A 15212-nucleotide genomic window follows, 5' to 3' on the forward strand; every position below is an offset into this window, starting at 1 on the left:
TGTTGCCTAGGGCTGGGGGTGGGAGTAGAGATTAATTACTAACAGGCAGGGAGGGAACTTCTGGGGGTGATGGGAAGGTTCCAAAACTGGCTGGTGGTGATGGTCGCACAACTCTACAAATTTACTAAGAATCACTGAATTGTACATTTCATGAAGAGTAAAATATTGTATGTAAATTATACCTCAATAAAGCCGTTTAAAAAGGGTCCTCATATTCTTTAGATCTCTCTAGTTATTAACATTAACAGATGAAAGGATAAGACGTCTGGGAGCGGCTTCAGAAACAACATGGGAGGGGGCAGTGGGTGGGGCTACGGGTGAACAAAACGGCTAAGGGTCGATAATTATTGAAGCTGGGTGATGGGTACGTTGGGGGTTCATTATGCTATTCTGTGCAATTTTGTCCCTGTTTGAAATTTTCCGTAATAAAAAGTTAAAAACACACAAGTAAACTGCTCCAAAGGCACCTGGCAAGAAAGCATGAGTGCATGAGAGGCTATTATAAATATAATAAAGGTGCTTTTTGACATGCTGAAACAAACAAACCAACCCACACAAGCATAGTGACCCAAAGAAGGGAGGTTGAGAACGCCCAAGTGCCACAATTATGTGCAGATATAGTTTAAATTTCGCTCTTGAGGGGGCCTGTGAATGTTTTTTCTTTACAGACATCTACAGAGAACTTCATCAATCTGTCAGAGTGAATGGACCGTATTCTAACCTGGTGAGTAACGCATTACAGACAGCTGTTCATTTCCATCCGTGTGGACGGTGACCAAGTCTTTCGTTTCTGTGTCAAACACGAACCACCTGTTGTAAACATGGGGAAAAGTGCAAATCAATTGTTTAGCGAGAAAATGAAGGAAGACTACTACAGTCACAGCAAGGCTATTAAAAAAAATTAACCTAAGAGCTTAAAAATGCTCTGTATTTGCTTAATAAGAATTCTTATTCCCAGCTTTCATTTAAAGAAAATTTCCTGCATATGAGCAGTTCCTAAAGATAGGAGCAGCAAACTGGGTACTATGGGAAATGATTCAGTTACTGATGCTATGGCAGGGTTCCCTGGTGTTTGAGTTTTGTCACTTACACATTAAAGGAGAGAAAGCCCTGGGCAGGGAAGATGAACCAACACCTACCCCCAGCCTGTGGCCAGAGGAAGCAGCAAAGGGGCCACTGCACACACTCACCCAGAGATCTGGCCCAGGGCAAGGCAGGATGGGTACAGCAGGATGGGGCCGGGACAACCTCCAGGGCTGCTGCAAGCAGAGCTGGGCCAGCACCTGACCTTCTGTGATGCGGGTGTGCAACCAGCTGGGTGAAAGAAATGACCCAGAGAATGGCAGAAGGGCGAGTAGAGGACTGGCCTTTGAATTTAGCCTCTCTGGGCTCAGTTCCCCCAACTGTAAAATGGGAATAAAGGCCCAGAATGACTCTGCAGGCCCAGCGTCCAATCGGTCAAGTTATAATGGACACGGAAGTGCTCCGAATCCTCTAATCAGGACACGGTACTCGGTCAATGTCTGTTACATGGCGGGAAGATTGAACTCTCCTGGCAGTGAGTGGGACCCCAGTGTTTTCAGGGCTGAAAAGGAATGTGGACTCCCTGCTGCTGCCGTTTCAAACCTTGACGACACACATCCACCAGCGAGTCCCTCGAGCCAGAGTCACCATCCACTCCGGGCCCTAGTCGGCACCACTCAAGGGGACCGGCTGACCCCCGACATCTGGATTTGGCGTCTCAGCTTTGCTTCCTTGCATCTCTAACAACCATTTACCTTTAATGTGTGCTATTTAACTTTTTTAAAAAAATATAAATTTAATTAATTTATTTTTGGCTGCCTTGGGTCTTCGTTGCTGCATGTGGGCTTTCTCTAGTTGCGGCGAGCGGGGGCTACTCTTCATTGCAGTGCACAGGCTTCTCATTGCGGCGGCTTCTCTTGTTGCAGAGCACAGGCTCTAGGCGTGCGGGCTTCAGTAGTTGTGGCACGTGGGCTCAGTAGTTGTGGCTCACGGGCTCTAGAGTGCAGGCTCAGTAGTTGTGGCGCATGGGCTTAGTTGCTCCGCCGCACGTGGGATCTTCCCGGACCAGGGCTCGAACCCGTGTCCCCTACATCGGCAGGCAGATTCTTAACCACTGCACCACCAGGGAAGTCCCTGTGCTATTTAACTTTAACAGAGGTCAGAATAGAAGAAGCAGAGAGACCGGGCTGTCTGGGCTGTGCCTTTGAAACATCGTGTTAAACTGCCCCATCGAGAGCTAAGCCTGGTACCAGGACCAGGGGTGGGGGAGGCATAAACAGAGGGGAAGGATTAAGTTGCATGTTCCATCTCTCTTCCTCCTACAGGGCACTGTCTGTGATTCTGAGCAGCTGGCACTGTCCCATACCCTGTCCTGCCACACAGACTCAGCACGTAGCTGACGGCAGTAACTGGCTGGCAGCCGTTCTTCAGAGCCTGCTGAGTTGGAAGCTTCATATGTCTCTAAGAGAGGTCAAAGGAGTGTGTGTGAGTGTGTGTGTGTGTGTGTGTGTGTGTGTGTGTGCAAACATTTTCACGAAGGATTCTGTTGGATACAAGGTGCCCAACTCTTAAGATGTTGCCACCTATGACTTACAAATGGTTACTCTTTCTTTATACATACTCTAAGTTCCTAGCAACAGAATCGAAGTGGTATTCTTTTTTTTGAAGCATAGTTGCTGTACAATATTTTATAAGTTACAAGCGTACAATGTAGTGATTCACAATTTTTAAAGCTTACACTCCACTTATAGTTATTATAAAATATTGGCTCTACTCCCCATGGTGTACAATACATCCTTGTAGCTTACTGTATACCTAATAGTCTGCACCTCTTACTCCCCTACCCCTGTGCTGCCCCTCCCCACTTCCCTCTCCGTAAGTGGTACGCTCTTTAGAGAGGAGGGGATCACCAATGGTATATGAATTAAGCTATAATACGTGTAGATACTACGACAAACAATATAAAAGTATAATCGAATCTTATGAAACAATGATATAATAATAACCACCGAAATCGCCTGCCAGGCGACCCCAGGAGCTGCTTCATCCATTGTCTCCCTCAGTCATCAGCGTACGGCCAGGCAGATATATCGTCACAATTTACAGAGGAAGAAACAAACTCAGAGAGATCATGTAACTGGCTCAGAGACACACTGCGGCTAAGTGGCGAAGCTGGGATTCAAGCGCAGAGCTAGTGCCTCGCATATCAGAGGCGCTTTGGCAAATAAGTGTTGGCTGAATCCAACATGAGGCTCAGGAGCTGGGCAGTTTCTCTAAGTCTGACAGGGCAGCAAGAAAAAGCATTTAAAATTCGCAGTGCTTTGAAATGCTGTGTTGCCCCATTCCAAAGTTGAGAAGCCCCACAATCCTGTGTGTGTGGAGCTGGGGCCTCTTCTGGGAGAGGGGTCCACAGCTTCCCTCGGCTTCTCCCAAAGTCCAAAACGTGAAGGGCCACTGCCTCAGGTTTCACTTTCGCGTTCGGACTTAACTCCCGGCAAGTCATTAGGAGCTCAGAGAGGCAGCCAAGAGCTACCCTGTGCCTGTCACTGGGGAAACACAGACAACAAGCCTCTTTCCCATGAACTTTGAAAGCACAAGCCATGCTGACATGCACTTACCTCCCAGTCAGTGTTCCGACTGCAACCACAGACCCTGAAGGATGAAAACCAGAAGACTGAGCTGGATCCTAAAACATTGTAAAGGAAGTGTAAATTGATGGCCAGACACAGTGCGATCACATAAAACACACACAAGCACAGCTGTAATCCCTTAGGGCTACGTGGCCCCATTTAAAAAATCGCTTTTCTCTCCAGAGAGGAAAACATTTTCCTACTTTAATGAAGGTCATGTCTCAATAATACTAAATTTTTATCCTCTTATAATTTTTCTCTTTCTGTCTTATATCCTTTCACAGCTACAGTAATCAGATGACAGATCAACAAAGACACGCTCCTCCTCCAGGTCTTGGAAGTTCCTTCAGTTGACCCCCATGCTGAGTGGGAAGCTTGTGCTCCATCCGTCTGGAATTATGACCCCTGCACCCAATGCCGTCAGGTCGATACTGGGTAAACGCCCCCCACTGGGTGCAACACGCCACGGTAGCCCTAGACGGATCTCAAGATGAGCAGGGCACATTCCAGGTTTGGCTCTAGTGGGGCACGTACGTGTTTGTTCCTAACAAGGTGAAACGAGACTGATGAGAGAGGTAAAAGGAGCTGGAGACGGAGCATTAGGTGAAGTCGGACAGGGAAGCTGGGCCGAGGCATGCTGGTGCTGGAAGCCTTTGACTCAGGCCTTCCGGTATAGGTGAAGGCAGACATGGACACACCAATATTTTTTTTGGATCGAGTGTTAAGGGGACAAAAATATGGTCAAGGAGGTAGAAGCAACACAGTTTGGGGCATGTTTGAGGAATGGCAGGTAGAGTCAGTAGGTTTACAGGGTGGGGACCGGGAAAGCGAAGAATGCTACGGAGGATGCTAGTAATGTGGGCTGCACTGCCACGTCAAGGGCTGTGATCATCAGGAAAAACACAGTGAGAATAACTGTTTCCTTTCACTAACAAGAATGACGTGATCAAATCTATGTCTTAGATCACTTGGTAGGAGTGCTCAGGACGAACTGAAGTGAGAAGAGATTAGTCACAGGAAGACCAAGAAAATAGGAGTACTGGAAATGGAAATGGAAGGAGGCACTGAGGTACCACTGGAGAACCCGAAAAAAAAAGAGAGAGACCAGAGAGAAACTCTCCAGGGACTGATGACGTTACTGCGTTGCTTTTCCAAAGCGGGAGCTGTGATTAAGCTCAGGGCCTCCACTGACACACAGAGAGAAATCATGTGCACTTGAAGCTTTACTGCCTAGTTGATTTGAGGCTCATACCATTTTTGAGATGAAGACACTTGAGTGTTTCTGTCTAGTGGCCAGTGGGTAAAGAAGCTACGGAACTGCAGATCTTTCTGGGCTCCAGTTTGGCGCCTGTGCCCTGATGCCAGGCTGGTGATGGAGTAACTGGCATTGCTTTTGGCCAGAGTGCCGTGTAGACCGAGGCCACAGGGAAGGCTGCTCTCCTGGACCATCACTGTCCCTGCTGCATCAGTGGCTGTCAGCTCTGCACCAGCCCTTCATGTATTCGCCATTCCATCTGATCCTCCAAGCCCCCACCAGGGGACGGTCACGACATGGGACGCCACTTCCTGTAGCTATGCCCTGCCACCTGGGCCACTCCCGCTCTGCCCTCTGGTGGCGGTGTCACCCCCAGGCCTGTCATCTCAGTGATCAGCTCCCCCAGTGACCAGCCAGCTCCAGTCTCTTACAGACCTTCTCCAAAAGCAAAGGGCAGGGGCTTCCCTGGTGGTGCAGTGGTTAAGAATCCGCCTGCCAATGCAGGGGACATGGGTTTGAGCCCTGGTCCGGGAAGATCCCACATGTCACAGAACAACTAAGCCCGTGTGCCACAACTACTGAGCCTGCGAGCCACAACTACTGAGCCCGTGTGCCACAACTACTGAAGCCCGTGCGCCTAGAGCCCGTGCTCCGCAACAAGAGAAGCCACCGCAATGAGAAACCCATGCACCGCAACGAAGAGTAGCCTCCGCTCGCCGCAACTAGAGAAAGCCAGCGTGCAGCAACGAAGACCCAACGCAGCCAAAATTAAATAAATAAATAAATTTATTTATTAAAATAAGTGAAGGGCAGGAGGACCAAAACACGGACCCAGCACATCAGGAAATGCCGGCAACTCTGCGGGGGCCGAAAGGAGGACGTGTGGGGTCTACAGAGGGGCAACCCCTTGCCTGGGGCTGGATGTGTCATTAAGGGCATAAGTAAGATGGGAGGTGTATTTCACTCACTACAGTAGGCTGGGGCAGGAGACCCTGACTTTGGGAGTCAGACTGAGCTGGGGGTGAACACTGGCTCCATCATGGATTCAGGGACCTTGGTGAGCTATTGACTTACCTAAGCTTCAACTTCCTAATCAATAAAATCAGGGTAAAAAACTTCAACCTGCAAGGCTGCTGCAAGGATTAAGGATAGTGCGTGTGCAATGCTGGGTGTTGTGCAGACACTGCTGTGTCGTATGTAGGGAAAGGGTACTTCAGCACTCTGATGTACAACTGGAGTTCCGTTTGCAGAGGTCACAGACATGCTGACTTTAAACTTTACCATCAGACTCAAAGCGCAGAGATAAACTAAACTGTACGCTGTAAGAATAGTTAATAAATCCTCATTCAAAAGGTACTCTGCAAACAGAATGCAGGCTCATAAGGAGGGTTTTTCAGCCTTTAAGCCAGAAGAGATTGCACTTGGGAAACCCAGCAACCAACTCGGAAAGGCTCACTTGCTGTCCAAAAATGCAACAGCAAACTTCCGAACTACACGGATGAGACCACTTGAGGCAATGTTTAAAGCAGTGCAATTTGAAGGAGATAAAGTAAGTGACATTTGCTTTGGGACGAATTTATATCACTATTAATCTCATGCAAAAAAAAAAATCAACATGTTCCAGATGAATTTTTATAAGAAAGATGGAATATAACATGCATGTCTACCTCTATTATTTTGTTCCAGACAGGCCGGTGACCAACAGCGTCCCACAGGGTGGCGTGCCTGTCATGCCCACAGGTCAAGAACTGAGGTTTTGAGGCGTGGACGGCCAGTCCCCAGAGCTCATCAGTGTGACCCTACAAAGAACCGAGACAAACAGAAGCTCTGAAATATTACAGCCAACACCCAGGAGCCCTGCAGGACCATGAACCATGGCTTACTGCACACTCTGGAATTTCTTCCATCTGTTTTTCTTCCTCGCTGACTGAAGCCGAGTAAGGCGATGTTAGTATAAAACACAGGGAAAATCTCCTCTTTGTAACTCTGTCTTATGTTCTACTATTGCACAGAATGAACGTGTTTGGTGGGCTGGCTGAGCTGGCGCGTACCTGAGTGATGGGCGTGAAGTCTCCGGACAGTGTGCCCTGTAGGACGAAGTTTCTGGTGGTGCCTATCAAGATCACATCGCCCTTCCCCTCAGCCACTGTCCGTATGGGACCAAACTGTTCTGGAATCTGCATGGAAAAGATTTCAAATGTCATTAAATGCTTAGCTCCATCATTCAAAATACTTGTTTACTTATCATGATGACAGCTCCTATCACAATGACATACACACATGCATGTGCTATGGAGAGAGAGAAAGTACTTGAGTGAATGATCCCAAATCTTACATTTAAACTCCAAACATTTAATATACCTAAAAAAAAATCAGCAATAGTAAGGTTTTTTTTTTCTTTTTTATACATTTATTTATTTATTTAGTTTTGGTTGCATTGGGTCTTCATTGCTGCGCGCGGGCTTTCTCTAGTTGAGGTGAGCGAGGGCTACTCTTCGTTGCAGTGCGCGGGCTTCTCATTGAAGTGGCTTCTCTTGCTGTGGAGCTCGGGCTCTAGGTGCGCGGGCTTCACTAGTTGTGGCTCACGGGCTCAGCAGTTGTGGCTCATGGGCTCTAGAGCGCAGGCTCAGTAGTTGTGGCGCACGGGCTTAGTTGCTCCGCGGCATGTGGGATCTTCCCGGACCAGGGCTCGAACCACGTCCCCTGCATTGGCAGGCGGATTCTTAAGCACTGTGCCGCCAGGGAAGCCCAGTTATGACTTCTGATAGCAGAGCCAGGTAAAATGTGGCAAGTAAAGAATACGTAATCTGCTGTGATAGGAGCGCCTAAACATTTTTTATAACTTAAAAGGTTAAATTCTTTGGCGACTTCATTTAGTTTTGAAATCCACTTCTCACGTTGGCAAACATATATGATTATCTAAGTGTTAATAAAAATAATTTCAAAATACACCAGCCAAGAACGATTTGCTATGATAAAATAAACAGAGGTGCTTGCACTTCATACAAACAACAGAAAATCGCAGTGAAAGCCTGGGGTGGACTCCAGGCACCGCGGTTCTGGGACGGTGAGGCGCAGCCTGTCCTCATACAAACTGTCTGCTTCCAGCACGCTTTGTTGGCACAGACTGGAGGAAAGTGGGTAACAACCCACGCTAATGAAGAGGACTTACGGGTACTTAAAAATGATGAGTATCTTCTATAAAACTAGGTGAGACTCTGGAGTATTTGTTATGATTGGGTTCATCAAATGCTGGTCAAATCTTATTATAAAAAAATGCTACCGCAATTAAAGTCTCCATGAAAGGAAGGTGATTTCCAAAACTCAGATGAAGGCTTTCCTTTTTTTTTTTTGCGGTACGCGGGCCTCTCACTGTTGTGGCCTCTCCCGTTGCGGAGCACAGGCTCCGGACACGCAGGCTCAGTGGCCACGGCTCACGGGCCCAGCCGCTCTGCGGCATGTGGGATCTTCCCGGACCGGGGCACGAACCGGTGTCCCCTGCATCGGCAGGCGGACACTCAACCACTGCGCCACCAGGGAAGCCCAGGCCTTCCTTTATGAAGAGCAGGAATCAACAAAACCAAATTCTCATACTGTCAGAGCACCATGCCACGCTGCTCTCTGATGTAACTGTGCTGTGTGCATCTGACTTAGAAGTTGGAAAAGTTCTACAAGGTGTCCATGCTATGCTAGAGAGGAAGAAACTCAACCTTCGGATTGATGCCGACCTTGATATCTGTCTGCTCATAATTTCCCAGGGCCTGGGGGAGTGAAAATTCAGTGCGTGTGTAGAAGGGATATTGAATTTCTTGCCTCCGGCTCCTGTTGGAGTCCAGGTCTGCTAACCAGGTAATAAGGAGGTGAAGGAGATGCCCAAAGGGGTCAGAGCTCTAGAGATGGTGTTGGCACTCAGCCACGCACAACGTAAATACTCAGTGAACACTAGTTCAAAGTGAAAATGTCTCCAAAGTAACACGATGGAAATTAAAGTGAAAAGAGAAGAAACGTTTTAACGATTAATCAAAATGTGGATAAATGTTCCCTTGGAAAAGTGAGATTGGGTCTTTGATAAAAATATTCTAGATGTGAAACGCGACCACCTCACATTTTATAAACCTAATTTCCTTTTAGTACTTAAACTGCCTTCGTGATTTTGGTAAAATACTACCCCATTTAGGAAAATTTTATCTAAACAATTCTCAAAACGGTAAGCTGAAGATTTCAAACAAGGAAACTGGTCAGTATAACAGTTTAACGTTCAAAACGAATGTCAATAGCATGACTTGCCGTCTTACCTCGGTTTTATGAAGTTTCTGGTAGTTTCCATCCCAAGAAATGAGCTTCCGGTCTTTCCCTCCTCCCGACACCAGCGTGCCGTCCCTCAACATACAAAGTGCAAAAATACCGCCCTCGTGGGCCCCTTGAACTGCGTAGCTTATTCGATTCGTACCTAAACACAGCAAGACCAAGCTGAGGACATCGTCAAAGGCTCACCTCTGCCAATCTCATTTCATTTTTGTTTTAAAATGCGATACTGTCGGTTAGAACATCATTGCAGTGTGACTCTATCAAGGATCCACTTTCTAGAAGTTCCCAGAGCACCAGACAAGCATGAACTGAATTACTTTATAATTAAGGAAAACAGGGGGAGGGGGTTGGGGGAGGGACAGACTGGGAGTTTGGGAAGAGCAGATACAAACTATTATATATAGGATGGGTAAACAACAAGGTCCTACTGCATAGCACAGGGAACTATATTCAATATCCTGTGATAAACCATAATGGAAAAGAAGATGAAAAAGGATATATATGTATAACTGAATCTCCTTGCCGTACAGCAGAAATTAACACGTTGTAAATCAACTATACTTCAATAAAATAAACTAAGAAAAAAATAATTAAGGAAAACATGCTAACACGAAGAATAGTGTGTGAAGAGTACAGCCAGACTACATGTGGCTGAGAAATGAGCTGTGTGTCTCTGGACAAGTGACTTAACTGCTCTGTCTCAGTTTCCCCCTTGGTGTAATGGGGCTACTGCTTATCCCACGGGATTGTTCTAAGGGTGGAATGAACTGATGTATACATACAGTCCACGGCACCCAGAGTAGCAGGATACTACAAAGGTCACCATATTAATCTGAAATTACACTGATGGGTCTGTTTTCACCTTCACCCCCCACTCAAATACTAAGATCCTTGAGGACAGGGATAGTGCATTTTTCCTGGCACATGGCAAGCACTCATAAGTGCTCACTGAAGAACTTCCCTGGCGGTCCAGTGGGTTAAGACGCCGAGCTCCCAATGCAGGGGGCCCGGGTTTGATCCCTGGTCGGGGAACTAGATCCTGCATGCCGCAACTAAGAAGTCCGCATGCCGCATCTAAGACCCAGTGCAGCCAAAATAAATAATAAGTAAAGAAATAAAGAAATAATTTAAAGTCAATAAATAAATGTTCATGGAACTTGACCAAATAAATGTTTCTGAGTAAGGACACCTCCTCACCACACTGTTTGCCCACTGACGGCGGGGATGCCCATCTGACTCATACGTAAGCTCAGCACCTAGCATGCTGCCTCAGACAGCACTCAGTCAGCATCTGCCAAGCACTATGTGGACCAGAGAAGTTAAATACTGTAGAGCTAAATAAACAGTCTTCGATGATTTCACCATTATAAGTTGTTATCAGATCTCCTAAATAAGCTATTAGCTCCATTATAATGTCTTGAGCCTTTTAGAGCGACAGAAGTCCACAGCTTACTAGTCTCATTTTCCTCAGTCCCAGTGTTTTGGTTCCAAGTTACACCCGCACACATGCATGTATGTACCTATGTACCTTGGAATCGAAGAGTAAACCTGGAAATGATATTAACAGACAATTCTTACAGGAGCCACGTCCGGCTTCATACTTATAACATCACCCAGAAATGTCTGCTTTGGGAGGAATCACGTGTTACCTTTTCCCCATACCAGGATGTTGCCACTTGAATCTCCGGTGATGGTGTCACCATTTTCAGAAAATGTCACACAGAGGACAAACTTTGGCTTTTCTTGCTTCTGCAGAATATTTTAAAAGAATACGTATATACAATCAAGACATCCTTTTGTTTGTATTAATACCATCTAGAAGCACAGTCACCCCAAGCTGGATAGTGTCAGCTTCTGCTACCACACTGTGTACCTTTCATTCTTATCCACCATTACGTAACTTATGCCCTGAGATTATCTGGTCTAAAGTAAAGAGATTTCTGCTACTTATCAGGTTGAAGGCAGTTCGAGCAGAGGAGGGTGTTGGAGAGGCTAAGGGGCCGTGTTGCCGTGACTACGGCCTGAAGGATGGGCCTGGCATCCTCTAACTCAGCCTCTAGGCCCATAGGGCAGCAGGTGCCCTCCCAGTGCTCTCGCAAGGCCCGCAGATGCTGGACTAAATGGCACAGAGACTGCCCATCGCTCTCTGCAGAGTCCCACTGGGGTCTCCTGGGCGCCTTCTTCCTTGCTCTTTGCAGCCAGCAGGCCTCTGCGAGGGCCCAGCCCCTGGGCATCCTTTCCTGGTGCTTCTGCCTGTGCTGATCCTTCCTTCTCAGCATCACCAGTGTTATCCATGAGACACGAGGGGCTCCCCAACTCTGCCAGGGATCTCCAGGAACAGTCTTTATCACGACACCCCCGCATCTGCCCATTAAAACAAATTCTAGCACTGGGATGCCTCGAAGCTTCCTTAAAAGCTAGGTGACCGCAAGCACCATCGGTGAAAAATAAAACGACCGATGCAATTTCACTTTACCTCGAATAATCCTTGCTTCTTAATAAGGGAGCTTCCTTCTAGTGTCCAAAAGTAGAGATGGGACTTTCCACAGGTAACAATTATATTCGTGTCCGTGGGGTGGAAATCCGCAGCAAATACAGCTTCGTTAGAACACTTGGTGCAAAACAGGAGAATCAAATGTCTCAAGTCTCTGAAGACACTTAAGAAAATAAATACAATCTGAACCACAAATAAATAATTCATCAAGGTAAGCACTAGGCCTCTTGGTATTTTCTCCCACCGAATTCGTCTTTTGGAATCACTGAACTTGTGTCTGTGCGTGCCAACCCCTCTCCTCCTCGTCTGTCTCCCCCACTGCACTGAGCCCTGAGGATGGGGCCACGAGGTCATCCTTCCGTATGGGGACTCACAGGAACTGGGACACAGCAGGCACACAGTGAGCTCTGGCTGAAGGGGTGGCCGGGGAACTAAGAATTGCAGGTTCATCGCCATCGAGTGACTGGAAGGGCCCCGGCGTCTGGATCGTATTCGGCTCCATCGCTCCTGGCCCACTTTGGCTGCCCTGCTTGTCTGGGGAGTCCCTCCTGATACGGACCCCCAGGACTCTGCCGGTGGTTTGCCGACCAAGCCTGGAATCCAGCAGGGGATCTGGCTCTTTGGGTACCACTTCACCACCCTCACCCTGCTATCTTGATTTCCACGACTTGCACCCTGGTCCCACGAATCGGACCCCGATGGCTCTTTGTGCTTGATAATTCAGTTATACATTCTTAAACCCGGAGAGTAACTTGCTCTGACTGCTTCCAACCCAGCGACATGGCAAGAACTTAAATACTTGAGCAGACTATTAGAAGGCATAGCTACAGCATAAAAATAGTTGTTTAATGCCTTATTAGAACACAGGGTCTGCATCCCACACACAAACAAGAGAGAAAGTTATGTAAGTGGGGTGATCCAATGGTGCTCCTAATGTTAGGTAGGTAAAGTGATCCAACGGTGATGCTAATCTTAGGTAAGTCAGGTGGTCCAGTGGTGATGCTAATCTTAGGTAAGTCAGGTGGTCCAGTGGTGATGCTAATCTTAGGTAAGTCAGGTGGTCCAGTGGTGATGCTAATCTTAGGTAAGTCAGGTGGTCCAGTGGTGATGCTAATCTTAGGTAAGTCAGGTGGTCCAGTGGTGATGCTAATCTTAGGTAAGTCAGGTGGTCCAGTGGTGATGCTAATCTTAGGTAAGTCAGGTGATCTACGGTTAACGGATGCCAGGGTGAGAAATCTGAAGTCAGTTCTATAAAAATAGATCCAATCATGGTTTTAACAGGAGGAAAGCATAAGAAAGCTCAAGGAAGGTACACTGACATAAGGAAAGTCCAGTGGGTCCCACTGCAGGAAGAGCACCGCCGGGAGGACCCCATTCCGGAGTCCACTCAGCTCGGGACAAGCCCCGTGCTGGCTGTGCCGCCCTCCTCGTGCCCCTGCTCCCTGCCTGGCCCTCCCGCTGGGCAGCAGGCACATCTCACTTGTCACCATCGCACCAGTGTCTCCTCGACACGTGTGTGCAAAGGGGACACTCGGCATTTGTGGATGACAGAGAGAGAACGCGAGCAAATGAGCGACGGAGCGAATTAAAAGGGTGGTGACTGTAAAATGAGGAAGGAAAACCCTTATAGACGCTGTGATGAGAAGAAGAAACGCTACCAGGCCTTGGGAATGGGGGGAGGGGTGGGGGCCCAAGGGCTTCTCGGTGAAGGGGTCCTGCCTAGGGGCTGTGGCGGGGACGGAGCCCACAGCCCACCGAGACACAGAAAGCTGGCCAGGGGCCAGCAGGGGAAGGCTCCACATGGGAAAAGGACAGCATAGCCCAACATGAGGCTTGGAGAGAGACCTTGACATCCGCCAGCCTCTCTTCCTTCTGCCAGTCCCACACGGACAGCACGTGGTCATTGGAGTCATCCACGGCACAGAGGTTGCTTCCTCCATTCTGGAAAAAAAAAAGGTATTCACAGGAAGACTACATTTGAGAATAAACTAGGTTGAGAGTGATTAACAAGGAACATAATTTTATTTTTAATAAAGAGTCCGCTACATCTTCATTAAAGAATATTTACCCACCACCGTCGAGACCTACTTATGACTTGGGCACACAGACAGTGGGAGCAGGGGAATGTGGGGTGACAAGGGACAGGAGCGGGAGGGAGGGGTCGGGGGCTGCGCTTCACCACTGGTTCTGTTAGAACCAGCCTCCTAGGGGCTGCAGAGCCCCCGCCCTGGAGGAGAAGGCATCTGCGGCTCCAGGGCACAGGTCTGCGCTGAGCGATGACCAGGTTACCGCAAGGCCGTACAAGGGGAGGGGGCACTGGGGGTGAGGCGCGCGGTGTATTGATGTGAACACATGTGTGTTTCTGAACTGGCTGAACAAGTGCTTTAAAGCGTGGCCCTGTTGAACGGGCACATCCTGAGGAAGCCTGGGAGACCACGAGGTCCATCCAGCCCCTGCTTATGGCCAGGCAGCGAGCCAGGCCGGCCGGGGACGGCACAGACAGGCAGGGGAACTTCAAGGCCAGAGCAGGCAAGACTGCTCCAGGAGCCTGAAGACCGTGTGGCTGCAGGGCCTCTTCTCATCACCGTGGAAATGTCGGATTGGGAGCGTGTGTCACCGAGGCGGCGCCTGCGCCCTCTGAATGAGGGGACCTGGGAGGCGGGGGGTTTCGGAGTCCAAATCTGTACACGCACCTGCGCAGTTACGGGCGTGTTAACTCCCTCCCTCTTCCACCTCGAGCTGAGTCTCTCCTCCCTGTGGACAAAGGCTGCGATACCCACAGGGCTCGTACTTACGGATTTTGAGAATGCGATACAGGTGACGGCTCGGTCAAAAAACCCGATTCCGATGACGTGCAGCGTGTTCAGCGTCACGGAATCCCAGATGCGCACGTTTGGGGGCAGCTGCTGCTTAGAAAACAAGGCAGAGTCACCCACTGTGCCGCGTCTACAAGTTTATCTTTACCTTGAAATTATGAGAAGACTTTAATGTTGTCAAAAAAAAATTTTTTTTGATGCATTTGAGGACTCTGCCTTTTAATGTAAATAAAACATTCCCAATCTCTCCCGGAGGTCGTGGCTCTCGGGGCCAATTTAACTTCAGGAGAGCCCGTTATTGATAACTGTACCACAGGAAGTGATGTTCTCATGTGCGTATCGAATGCGTCTGAGTTTTAAAAATGAAAAATGATGAAGAACATGGAGTCTCATTTAAGGGTTATCCTTGCAAAGTCTGTATCGTTACTGAGGATCAAGCGTGGTTCAATTCACCACGATGGTTGCCACCAATGGTATTAAGAGCTTAACATCCTTGGGCCCCACAGGAAATTGATTGTATGCAAACGAAAATTTAGAATTGTTATGATTAGTTCAAAACCCTCTCAACTATGTTAATTTTTCTCTTCCTTAATAGGAGAAAACATCACAGAATAATCAGCAGGTTTACCAAGAAAAGGACTAGCATTGTACCCCGTAGATGGGTGAAGTAGGTTCTAGGTTGGACT

The 15212-nt window shown here is 48.1% G+C and overlaps 1 protein-coding gene across 3 annotated transcripts in view; it reads right to left on the reverse strand.

The window, feature by feature from the left end:
* The window catches only part of EML1 (EMAP like 1), a 198408-nt gene that overhangs the window by 22166 nt on the left and 161030 nt on the right, over positions 1 to 15212 (reverse strand). For all 3 annotated transcript variants that reach the window (XM_082649109.1, XM_082649108.1, XM_082649107.1), the window contains 9 exons: positions 14506 to 14616; positions 13556 to 13651; positions 11693 to 11827; positions 10866 to 10965; positions 9204 to 9358; positions 6960 to 7085; positions 6576 to 6707; positions 3642 to 3709; positions 722 to 810 (listed from right to left, as the gene is read on the reverse strand). In XM_082649109.1, coding sequence (XP_082505235.1) covers positions 722 to 810; positions 3642 to 3709; positions 6576 to 6707; positions 6960 to 7085; positions 9204 to 9358; positions 10866 to 10965; positions 11693 to 11827; positions 13556 to 13651; positions 14506 to 14616 — 1012 coding nt within the window. The remainder of the gene's footprint in view (positions 1 to 721; positions 811 to 3641; positions 3710 to 6575; positions 6708 to 6959; positions 7086 to 9203; positions 9359 to 10865; positions 10966 to 11692; positions 11828 to 13555; positions 13652 to 14505; positions 14617 to 15212) is intronic.

The sequence above is a fragment of the Grampus griseus genome (genome assembly GCF_964374135.1).
Source record: "Grampus griseus genome assembly, chromosome: 2".
NCBI lineage: Eukaryota > Metazoa > Chordata > Mammalia > Artiodactyla > Delphinidae > Grampus > Grampus griseus.